The sequence below is a fragment of the Ranitomeya variabilis genome, chromosome 3 (assembly GCF_051348905.1).
Source record: "Ranitomeya variabilis isolate aRanVar5 chromosome 3, aRanVar5.hap1, whole genome shotgun sequence".
NCBI classification, from domain to species: Eukaryota; Metazoa; Chordata; class Amphibia; order Anura; family Dendrobatidae; genus Ranitomeya; species Ranitomeya variabilis.
Window position 1 is genome coordinate 649,759,411 of NC_135234.1, and position 12,733 is coordinate 649,772,143.

Below are 12,733 nucleotides of genomic sequence, written 5' to 3' on the forward strand. Positions count from 1 at the left end.
TTGTGGCATTGTGCATTTGATATATATATATATATTTTTTTTTTTTGCAAAAAAATTCTGAAATCGCACTCCATATGACAGTAATAAGGTGCTCTTTATTGGCCCATGTGGCGACGTTTTGGTCCTGGATGCAGACCTTTCTCAAGCCATCCAGGACCGAAACGTCGCCACTTGGGCCAATAAAGCGCACCTTATAATTGTCATATGGTTTCAGTGCTGTTTCAGAATTTTTTGACTCTACTTACAAGGTTTTGTATATGCCTATGAGACTCTGCACCCAGTTTCCTGCGGTATATGTATGTATGTATATATATATATATATATATATATATATATATATATATATATATATATATATATATATATATATATATATATATATATACACATACACACACACACACACATATACACATTTTAAGACTGCAAGGTATTGGGATGAGAGTGTGCATCTCAATGAGAATGTGCAAGAAACAAATTGAAAGGCATGGTGACTTGAAGAGAGTGAATGCTTAAAGACAAGTTAAAAAAAAAAGCGTGCAAATAAAACAATGAAAGGTGAAACAGGGAGAGCAGCAATGCAGCTACAGTTACATGTTTTGAGTGTTGGACAGTAAGCCAAGAAGTTGGCCGATAGAGGACAAACAAGAGATGTACAACTGTAAAGGGAACAGAAAGGTGCAAAGATAGTGGAGATAGAAAGAGAGAGGCTGTAATAAGTCCAGTGTGCTTCTTTTGGGGCGGAAAAGGAAAAGAGGAAGAACTGTGATGGAAAGAGAGGGAGGGGGAGAGAAATATTTTATTCCTCCAGGTCTTTGCTGCAGCCCTCCTTTCCCCTTCCTCACATCTTCCCCCACCCATCTTCACACGCTATTGCGAGCTGGCACGTTCCAGTATGCGCAAATCATAGTTCTTTTTGATACTGCGCAATTTGAAGCGGCTGAGAGGACTATTTTGCTGCACGGAGGCGTTTTGTGCTGCCATGGTGCTAGGGAAGACTGCCACGATGGTATAAAAGGCTGCCAGGTCATTGATGTGAACTTGGCGCCCATTCTCTGCAGGTCCATTGTGGTCACCATTAGGTCCTGGGGCATGACCCTGAGTGTCCCTTAGCCACTGTATTTTGGCCCCAGACATTGCCAGCTGTGTAAAAAGCTTGCCTGCTTCTGCTCGTGTGATGCCCTCTGGGAGGTCTGTGATTTCTAGGACTCTGCCAAGGACTAAAGGAGAGAAAACGGAAGAAATGTTAAGATATCAAAAAGGGACTCGGGATATCTACACAAGTTACAGAATTCAAAATGACTTCTACTTGCCTATGTCTGCTGTACCCAAGTCAGTAGATGCAGACTTCAGCGCCTGCCTTTTACCTCGGTTTCCATGTTTCATCCCTGTCTGTCCGTTCATAAGGATTTGGTGGAACAAGAAAGTAACCATGAGAGTCATACCAATTATCGGTGACCAAAATGTCTCTAAACATCACTAATCCAAACAGATGTATTTACAAATGTGAGAATGCAAAGAAAACCAAATACGGTGTTAATGAGGTTCCAAAATACGATCACCGCACCATTCAACGTCTATGGGACTGAAGACCTGACAGAGTGCACGATCAACTACTGCTCAATTTACATAGGGAACCTGGGACCCCAGCTCTCATGATCGTTGCCTGCTTAAAGAAGAACTCCTCCAATCAAAGCTTTTATCCTCAATATACTGCAGTCATATTATATAGCAATGTGTATACACACACACACACATTATATATTACAATACATGTGCACACATACATATATTATATACATGCACAAATGTATTGTAATAAATCTATATATACACTAGGGTGTTTCATTTATCCGAAGCTATGATTTTCATATGACTTTGCTTGAATCCTTGGTCTAAGTCATCTAAAAGATCCATGTAAAAAATTTTAGCGAAATCAATTAATATTTAGAGGTTGCACACTTTGATCACTTTTATCTGAAAGTACCGAAATTCATGAAAATGTATCATCGACATCACACTAATGTGTATGTTGTGCTTCTATTATGTTTTACGGGTAGTTTAACTGAAAAAGAGTACTAGAAAGGGAATTTGGTTACTTCAACAGGTGCCTGGTGGTGAATTTTTGGGAGCTCAACTCCCTTCCAAGGAACACGTGCTTTTAGTTTTTATTTACCATCACATGGAAATGAAAGAAACACTCGTGTGCTGCTAAATCCACAAGTATTAAACTAAAGGAAGTGTGGAAGAAAGCAAGTATCCCTGTCATGACAGAGGAGAATATCTGAACTCGTATACAGAAGTTATACAAGGAATATCAACATCTGGGTAAAGAGAAATCAAGAAACATTGACAAAGTAAATATGAAGCGGCAGATTTGGAAAGGTGATCTTGTTGAGCTATTTGATATTGCCAGGCAAAATGTGATCTCCATGAATAGCGTACTAGAAGACGATAAAGCATTCCTTATGTCACAAAGAGAGGATTATATGAGTTTATCAATGAGTGGTGTAGATAAGGTTCTTGCCTCACAAATTAAAAAGAAGAAAATACATGCAGAAAAAAAAAGGAGGCATACAAGGAGAAACATTATAAAGAAATCGCCAAAATGAACAGTGGAACACTCAGTCTCATCTCCATCATCATCAATTCATGAAGAGGATGAATTTTCTGCACCACCAGTGAAAAAATCTTGTGCAGGTCGTAGATTAAAACCTCTTGATCACACTCTCACGGCTACATGGGATCGAGAACAACTCTCCATTTGACAAGCAAGTACTTCATTTATTGCAACTGCAAAAAGCCTTGGTCACGATGTTTCATGCATTTCCATATCTCCATCTACCGTTTTCCGAGCTCGGACGATTAACAGAAGACAAATGGCTGAGAACGTGGAAAAGTCACAGTTTGAAAATCTTCCTCATTTAGTCTTACATTGGGATAGTAAATTGTTGCCCTCGGTTGCCTGTGGGAGTGTCAAAACTCTAGAAGATAGTTATTGTTCTTGTAACTGGAAAATATTTTGAGCATTTGCTTGGCGTACCTGTTGCCCAGAGAGGTACTGGTGTGCTAATAGCTGAAGTTGTTATTCAGGAGGTGGACCGATTCGCACTACGTGACCATATCATTGGTATATCTTTCGATACAACTGCATCTAATACAGGAATGATCCAAGGAGCATGTATCAGAATTGAAACTGAATTTGGGAGACCATTGTTGTGGTTGGCTTGCCGCCACCACACCCACGAATTAATCTTGAAAGGAGTGTTTGGTAACTGTTGTAACATCCCATCAAGTTGTCCTGACATCCAGATTTTCTGAAAGTTCCAAAATCAGTCGAATTCAGTTGATAAGAAGTCCTATTTCACGATGTTAGATGAAGAAAATCCCATTCAAGGTTTTCTATAAGAACAACGTGTGAAAATAGTGGACTACCTCAACAATGTCTTGCAAGATGGCAGTCATCCAAGAGAAGATTACAAAGAGCTATTAGAACTATCGTTTCTATATTTTGGAGGCTGGGATGAAAACTGTTTTGAATTTAGGGTTCCAGGGGCTCTGACTGAAGCAAGGTGGATGGCAAAGGCCATATATGTACTCAAAATTGTGCTATTCACTAAACAATTGCATATTTCTAATACCGAATTGAAAAGAATAGGAAAAGTAGCACTTTTTCTTGTCTAATATATGTCCGCTTTTGGCACGAGGCAGTTGTAAGTCGATGGGCTCCAAAGAATGATTTGGAGATGCTACAGCTTTTGCAATATTATCCAGATAAAGATGTCAGAGAAAGTGCCCTCACAGTGGCTAAGAGACACATTTGGTATCTGTCAGAAACTAACATAGGATTGGCATTTTTGGATGAACGTATAAGATATTTGAAAATTTAAGAATGAAACCTGCAAAGAAAAAGGAGCTGAAACAGTTGGAAGGTAAAAAACTAGTTTTTGAAGGAAAAGACCTCAGCGATTTTGCTACAAGTAAAACAAAGACATTCTTTGAATTGAATTTTGGGATCCACGACGTAGAAGAATATTGCAGTGATACACTAAGAAGCTCCATCAATGCTCTTAAGGTGGTGAATGACACCACAGAAAGGGGCATTGCTCTGATAAAGAAGTTTAATAATTCAATCAGAGATGAACAACAGAAACCGTTCTTGTTAAGAGTTGTCGAGTATCATAGAAAAGCCGTCACCAAGCGAACAAAAGGAGTTGCACCTTTCACAGCTAGTGTTGAGCGATACCTTCCGATATGCAAAGGTATCGGTATCGGATTGGATCGGCCGATACCGGCAAAATATCGGATCTCGCCGATACCGATACCAATGCATATCAATGGGACACAAAATATCGGAATGGTTCCCAGGGTCTGAAGGAGAGGAAACTCTCCTTCAGGCCCGGCCCTGGGATCCATATTCATGTATAAAAATAAAGAATAAAAATAAAAAATATTGATATACTCACCCCTCTGACGGCCCCGGCTCTCACCGGTCCAAGCGTCTGCCTCCGTTCGTAAGAATGCTGAGTGAACTAGGACCTTCGATGACGTCGCGGCTTGTGAATGGTCGCATGACCGCTCACGCGACCAATCACAAGCCGCGACGTCATCGAAGGTCCTTCACTCCCTGCATTCTTAGGAACGGAGGAACCGCTAAGGTCCAGGGTCCGCCGGAGGGGTGAGTATATCAATATTTTTTATTTTTATTATTTATTTTTTACATGAATATGGATCCCAGGGCCTGAAGGAGAGTCTCCTCTCCTCCAGACCCTGGGAACCATACGCACCGCACACTTCCGATTCCGATATCGCAAAAATATCGGAACTCGGTATCGGAATTCCGAACAGCAAATATCGGCCGATACCCGATATTTGCAGTATCGGAATGCTCAACACTATTCACAGCACATTAGTGTAAATCATTTAATACGTATGATACTGCCTATATGTTACTGTTTATTGTCACTATTTTTCTAAGTTTTTAATTGTTTGAATTTCTAATAAAAAATACTTAACATTGAAAATCTGTTTTTTGCGTGCTTTTATTAAACTGATAAAAGTGCGCAACCTCTAAACATAGTTCGATCATCTTTAAAATTGGCATATATACTTTTTACATTAGTGAGACTCGGGGCGTAAGCAAAGTCTGCAAAAATTTTACATTTTTATTTTTACCATACAAAATGAAACACCCTAATATTCAAACTCGGGGCGAAAGCAAAGTCTGCAAAAATTTGACATTTTTATTTTTACCATACAAAATGAAACAACCTAATTATTTATATATATATATATATATATATATATATATATATATATATATATATATATATATATATATATATATATATATATATATATATATATATATATATATATATATATATATATATATATATATATATATATATCTCATGCTCTTGTATTCAGCCTCCCTGATCCGGACTGTGACTGGGTCATTTACACACCTCAATATGATGTGATCTAAACCATTCCATGTAGCTCTGGCAGTATGCTTAGGGCCAGTGTCCTGCTGGAAGGTGAACCTACGCCCCAGTCACAAGTCTTTTGCAGCCTCTAACAGGTTTTCTTCCATGATTGCCCTGTATTTAGCTCCATCCACCTTCCCATCATCTCTGACCAGCTTCCCTGTTCCTGTGCCATTCTCCTTCCACTCTTGGAAGATGGACTGAACAATGCTCTGTGAGATGTTCACAGCTAAGGCTATTTTTTTTTTTCTTTTTTACAACCTAACCCTGCTTTACTCTTCTACCCAATGCTATCCTTGAGCTATCTGGTGTGTTCCTAAGTTTTCATGATGCTGTTACTAATGTTCTCAAACCTCTGAGGCCTTCACAGAACAGCTGTAGTTTTGGTGAGAATAAATTACACAGAAGTGCGCTCAGTTTACTATTAAAAGGGAACCTGTCACCCCCCCCCCCAGGCGTTTGTAACTAAAAGAGCCACCTTGTGCTGCAACTAATGCTGCATTCTGACAAGGTGGCTCTTTTAGTTCGGGTCCCTGGCACGTCTGCAATAGTCGCTTTTGAAATTTGTCCCTCATATCTCGAAATCGCCAGGGGGGCAGGTCTTTTCTGGCTAATCCAGACACCTCAAAGCCGTCACTCATGGCCTCTACGCGCCAGGGACGCTAATGAAGAAGAGGCGGCGCCCGGCACGCAAAGGCCATGAGTGACGGCTGGGAGGCGTTTAGATTTGCCGGGATAGACCTGCCTCCCTGGCGATTTCACAGGTATGAGGGACAAACTTCAAAAGTGATTATTGCAGCAGTGTCGGGGACCCGAACTAAAAGAGCAAGCTTGTCCGAATGCAGCATTAGTGCAGCACAAGGTGGCTCTTTTAGTTAAAAACGCCTTTGACAGGTTCCCTATAAGTACTTATTCTGGAAGTAATTGGTCACTTTAATGTAGGGTTATGAGGCTACAGGGGGCTGAATAAAAATGCACATCACAATTTTCAGATTCATATTTTTTAAATATTTAGAAATCAATGAATCATTTACACCTCACAAATACTTGACTGTATTGCTACATCACATAACATCCAATAAAATACATTTAAGTTTGTGGTTGAAATGTGAAAAATATGGGGAAAAGTTCATGGAGTATGAATATTTTTTAAAGGCACTGTATATACATATACACATACATGCACAAGTGGGGTACACATTTGTAAACTTTCAGTATATTTTTTTTTACTTTTTTTTTTGCATTAAAAAGGGTTATATCATGAGTATAACCCATTTTTGTGCCCTCAAATAGGACATGTGCATGGCATTCATTGGCACAAACGCCATTTAACACTACAATGCCTCCTATAGTGTTCCCGCGTGAATGATGGAGCTTTTACAGTGGTCTGGATTTCGAGATGAGTCTGATTTGAAGGAGAAACGACTATAATACACCCATTTATGAGAAATTCTCATAACTGAAATTTCATTTTAGGTCAACCTCATTTAAAATGTAGTAATAAAGTAAACCAGTTTTCTTACAGGCCATAAGAGGGAATCTACGAAAGATGTTCTAGATCGCCTTCTGATACTACTAAGTAAACACAGTTTTAGAAGGTTACTCAGACCTGCAGTAAACACCTGATTTGTGGACTTTGCCAATATTCCTATTCCTATAGTATTAATTCTGTACATCAAGAAAAACGGTATGAACTCAACAACTAACATGTAAGAAAAACCTTACACTGAAATGTAACCATCATACACAACACTTATGCTACAATTCTGTATGCGTACCAGTTGTGCGGAGTAGGGTGGTTGACTGTGCAATAATGGGGGACAAACTGAAAGGTTGTACTGGAGTGGCTGTCCAAGCAAAGAGTACCGGCCATCGCCTGCAAGTAAAAGAAGAGTGACAGATTACATGTGAACTCAAACCACACGTGTAAACAGTAAAATTTAATGTACATTTACCTTGTCCTGGGCCAACTGGTCGGGAAAACTGGGGGATGACAGATAATGGCGACAGTCCTGTGCAGACACTGTTGATGTTGGAGCCTGGAGAAGGTGTTGGAGACTGTGCTGGAGATGTAATAGGACTGTTCATAAGGTTACTAGGCTAGATTTGAAAAAAAAAAAAAAAAAAACAGTGTTAAAGGGGTTAACAGGTTGAAAAAAATAGCATGTACATGGATTTTGCAAACTTCATTCGGAATAGAAAAGTGACAAAAATGTCAGCAACATGTAACACAAAGGTAAGTGTCCAAAGGAATTAGAAAAAAGTCAGTGCCTGAAAACCGCATTCTTCCCATTATGCCTCAAGTTAAGGTTTGCGGCTGTTAGGGAATCCCCGTATGTGTTGAGGCTGTCTAACAGCTACAAATCATACAGCCGCCGGGACTCAAACATAATATACAAGCACACCCAAAAGCTCAGATTTCATCAATATCATCATGTACTTTGCAGTTTCTGGATATTCTGCTGTAATTACTTTTCAATAAAACAGTGAATTACCATATATACTCGTGTACAAGCCGAGGTACCTAGATTTGCCACGAAAAACTAGGAAAACTTATTGACTCAAGTATAAGCCGGGTATGCATTGTCCCCTCATCCCCATCCTTGTATTATTATTATTTATTTCTATAGCACCATTGATTCCATGGTGCTGTACATGAGAAGGGGTTACATACAAATTACAGATCACTTACAGTAAGCAAACTAACAATCACAGACTGATACAGAGGGGTGAGGACCCTGCCCTTGTGGGCTTACATTCTACAGGATGCATGGCTCCTTATCCCCATCCTTGTCTGCATGTTTCCTTATCCCTATCCTTGTATGTATGCCCCCCATGAGAAAAGCATAAAAAAACAAAAACACATCTTACTTACCTTCCCCTGCGCGCCGAGCGGTCAACGTGAGCCCGGTCATTAAGGTAATAAATATTCACCTCTCTCCACGCCTATGGGAGTGGAGAGAGGTGGATATTCATTACCTTAATGAGCGGGCACCCGTGATAGCCCGGCAGAGGCTGGAAGCCGGCGACTGCTGCTGACACTGCATGCTCTATAAGAGAAATGAATATTCACTGACTGTTCAGTGAAAATTCATTTCTCCTTAGCAGCGGGCACAGGTTTTAGCCGCCGACTCCTGCCTCCTGTGACCCGCTGCTCCCACTCCTCCTCCTTCTGAGGCAATGACTCGTGTATAAGCCGAGAAGGGCGTTTTCAGCACAAAAAATGTGCTGGAAAAACTCGGCTTATACACAAGTATATACGGTATCCCATCTTCCTACCTGAGTGCTAGGATCAGATCCATATAGATGTTCAGGTTTCTGCCGTTGGTCAACACTAAAATATTTGCAGTGGTTCCACTGGACCATTTGTGGGTTTTGGGGCGTTCCTTGAGGACCATTTGGTACATTCAACTGCATCACCACCACACCGAGACTTGAAGGGTTGACTCCTGTAATTGTAAGGTAAGTTGTTGTAATCAAATCAGCAATGAAGAGGATACATGAGAATATAAGAGTTACATGAACTCTACATTTTAGTTAAATTTTAAATGAACTGGATGGGGACAGGCGAAGTAACACATAATCCACAGAAAGAACCAAATGTTCCCTCTTCATCTCTCGGTATGTATTCTTGTCTTCCAGGCAGCTGGGGGACTATGATGAGAATTTAATTTCACGTATCCCAACCTTATTTTTAGCAATCTGTACATAAAATGACTCAAATGTTATTGAGATTCATTGTGACAGCTGACTGGCATCTCAGCAGTTAGCCAGAAATGTACTGGAAGACCGACAGAACTATGCAACAAGGTGACTTGGATTCTTTGACGAAACGTGATGATTCTGGATACATCAGATGAATAAGCGACTAGTGGGAGGTTAGGGCTAGTCGCTTGTCTTCCAATTTTCTAAATGGCAGCCGATACCCTTTCCATTGCATATAAACTGATTATATTGCATATATTCTGAAGAATTATTACCTGTTTTTTCCATTTGAGTCACAAAAACAATTTTTTTTTTTTTTTTTTAACTCAAAACATTAAAATCATAAAGGTTTATCCTGAATATCTGATGCCCCTTGCGGTTCTCGAGTAGCAGAAAATTGCCTTACAGGTCACATGAGTAATAAAAGCGATGGTCATTATAAAGTCAGTAATAGATCACACATGGACCACTGTTTGTCTAGGTGCTACTACACATGAATGATTTTCCACACAAGCAAAGAATAAAATAAAAAGCCCTGCTCTATGTATCAGAAATGCTCACTTACTAGGTGGCGCTCAAACAAATTCAGCAATGACAACTACAGGGGTCTTCTCCTGACCCCGGGTTGTCATGCCAACCCATCGGCGACCCGCGGTCATGTGACACGGGCACCGATGGGGGAAGAGAAGGACGCGCTTCCTGTGCGTCCAAGTTAAATGCCACTGTCAAGAGTTTGACAGCGGCATTTAAAATGTTAACAGCCGCGGGTGAATCGCGATTTCACCCACAGCTGTTCTGGGCACATGTCAGCTGATCAGCCGACGCTAAACGGGGGAGGCGTCCAATCAACTGTTGAAAAACTGTCCTATAAGGGAAACATACGCACTAGGTAAAGGCTACATAATATATTTTCCTTATACAGTGGCATATAAAAGTATGGGCACCCCTGGTCAAAATTACTGTTATTGTGAACAGTTAAAGTTAAAAGAATATCTAATCTATTACTATACACCATGTTCTAAATTATTATGCAATTTGGATTTAAGTGTCAAAGATTTAATTGTTTTGTTTTTCAAATAAACTCGTGGATGGTATTGTGTCTCAGGGCTCAATGGATCACTGAAATCAATCTTAAACACATGTGATAATTAGTTTTCCAGGTGATTCTAATTAAAGGAAAACTGCTTAAAAATAATGTTCCACATTATTAAGCAGGCCATAGGTTTCAAGTAATATGGGAAATAAAAAGTATCTCTCTGCTGCTGAAAATTGTTAAATAGTGCAATACCTTGAACAAGGGATGAAGGGATGAAATCATTAGATATTTCACAAAAACTTAAGAGCGATCATCATACTGTGAAGAGATTTGTGACTGAAACAGAGCACAGACAGAGTTCATGCAGAGAAAGGAATAATGAGGAAGGTTTCTGCCAGACAAATTAATTGGATTAAGAGAGCAGCTGCCAAAATACCATTACAAACCAGCAAACAGTTATTTGAAGCTGCTGGTGCCTCTGGAGTCCCTCGAACCTCAAGGTGTAGGATCCTTCAAAGGTTTGCTGTGGTGCATGAACCTACTATTTGGCCACCCCTAAACGGTGTTCACAAGCAGAAATGGTTGCAGTGGGCCTAGACATACATGAAGACTAATTTTCAAACAGTCTTGTTTACTGATGAGTGTCGAGCAACCCTGGATGGTCCAGATGGATGGAGTAGTGGATGGTTGGTGGATGGCCACTATGTCCCAGTAAGGCTGTGAGTCAGCAAGGAGGTGGAAGAGTCATGTTTTGGGCCGGAAACATGGGGAAACAGCTGGTAGGGCCCTTTAAGGTTCCTGAAGGTGTGAAAATGACCTCTGCAAAGCATATAGAGTTTCTGACTGACAACTTTCTTCCATGGTATAAAAAGCAGAAACGTGCCTTCAGGCGCAAAATCATCTTCATGCATGACAATGCACCATCTCATGCTGCAAAGAATACCTCTGAGTCATTGGCTGCTATGAGAATAAAAGGAGATAAACTCATGGTGTGGCAAACATCTTCTCCTGACCTCAACCCTATAGAGAACCTTTGGAGTATCATCAAGCAAAAGATCTATGAGGGTGGGAGGCAGTTCACATCAAAACAGCAGCTCTGGGAGGATATTCTGACTTCATGCAAAGAAATACAAGCAGAAACTCTCCAAAAACTCACAAGTTCAATGGAGGCAAGAATTGTGAACGTGATATCAAAGAAGGGTTTCTATGTTAACATGTAACTTGGCCTGTAAGGATGTTTTGGAGTTAAATAGCTTTTTTGTTCAGTGAATGTGACCTCCTAATGCTGAAAATTCCACAAATGAGCATTTTCAGTTCTTTAAAACAGATCAAATGTTTAGAAATTCTACTGTGCCTAATAATTTGGAACAGTGCATTTTGAGTTTTTATTCATTTTGGAGACTATACTGTTATCATTGGGAGGTTTCTTCAATAAAATTGGATGTATACTCTAACGGGTGATGACTTATCAGACTGACTCGTTTTCACCAACTATTTAGGAAAATCCGAGAAAAATGTCATTTCCATAATAATTTGGAACATGGTGTAGTGCACACGTCTATTTCTATTTCCAGGCTTTTTTTCGGAGGAAGAAAAACCTACGTTTTGGAAAAAAAAACATTGATATTGAGAATATAGAAACAGCAATGCTAAGTGATGCTGTGTACAGAAGAGAGATTTTTGGTACTCACCGTAAAATCTTTCTAGGAGCCTTCATTGGGGGACACAGGTAACCATGGGTATATGCTGCTGTCGCTAGGAGGCTGACACTATGCAAAAAAAAGGAAAGTAGCTCCTCCTCCACAGTATACACCCACCGACAGGCACAAAGTACCTCAGTTAGTGTTAAAGCAGTAGGAGAAGCAACCAAAAACTCAACATATGTACCCACCCAACAACGAAAGCACACAGGCCCAATGATGGTACAAACAATTAGGGAGGGTGCTGTGCCCCCAATGAAGGCTCCAAGAAAGCTATTTTACGGTACCAAAAATCCCTCTTTCTTTATCGCTTCATTGGGGGACACAGGTAACCATGGGACGTCCCAAAGCAGTCCCTAGGGTGGGAACAGAAAAGATGCAAAGAAAAAACAGACTCAGGTTGGCCGTTGCATAACTGCCACCTGCAGCACCTTCCTTCCCGAGGCATTGCTAGGAACCCTGTAAAAAAACCGACCAGGTCACAGGCTTACAATCTGGAAAGCCAAGGCCTGATAACAAACAGTCCAGGAGGCCCCACTGCCGAGCGGAGTGAGCCTTCATCTCCGGAGGAGGCTGTTCGTCCTGAACACGGTATGCCTCCAATATTGCTGAAAGAACCCAAAGGCAATAGTGAACGTAGAAGCTGGGAGCCCGTTACGACGACCTTCAGAGATGACGAACAGGGCATCAGATTGACAAAAGGGATCAGACCTTGAAAAGTAGACTCGGATAGTTCTGACAGGATCCAGCTTGTGGAGGTACTTCTCCAGGGAATCGACCAGAGAGACAGAGAAGGAAGGACA

At 40.6% G+C, this 12,733-nt stretch overlaps 1 protein-coding gene across 6 annotated transcripts in view; it reads right to left on the bottom strand.

Annotated features, from left to right (window-relative positions):
* Window positions 1–357: 357 nt before the first annotated feature.
* Window positions 358–12,733, bottom strand: part of R3HDM2 (R3H domain containing 2) — a 136,983-nt gene continuing 124,607 nt past the window's right edge. For 4 of the 6 annotated variants that reach the window (XM_077297724.1, XM_077297722.1, XM_077297720.1 and 1 more), the window contains 5 exons: window positions 8,769–8,938; window positions 7,445–7,589; window positions 7,268–7,365; window positions 1,314–1,392; window positions 359–1,220 (listed from right to left, as the gene is read on the bottom strand). In XM_077297724.1, coding sequence (XP_077153839.1) covers window positions 871–1,220; window positions 1,314–1,392; window positions 7,268–7,365; window positions 7,445–7,589; window positions 8,769–8,938 — 842 coding nt within the window. In that variant the 3' untranslated portion in view covers window positions 359–870. Of the gene's footprint in view, window positions 1,221–1,313; window positions 1,393–7,267; window positions 7,366–7,444; window positions 7,590–8,768; window positions 8,939–12,733 lie in introns of all 6 variants that reach the window. The other 2 variants (XM_077297718.1, XM_077297719.1) reach the window with 1 other exon arrangement.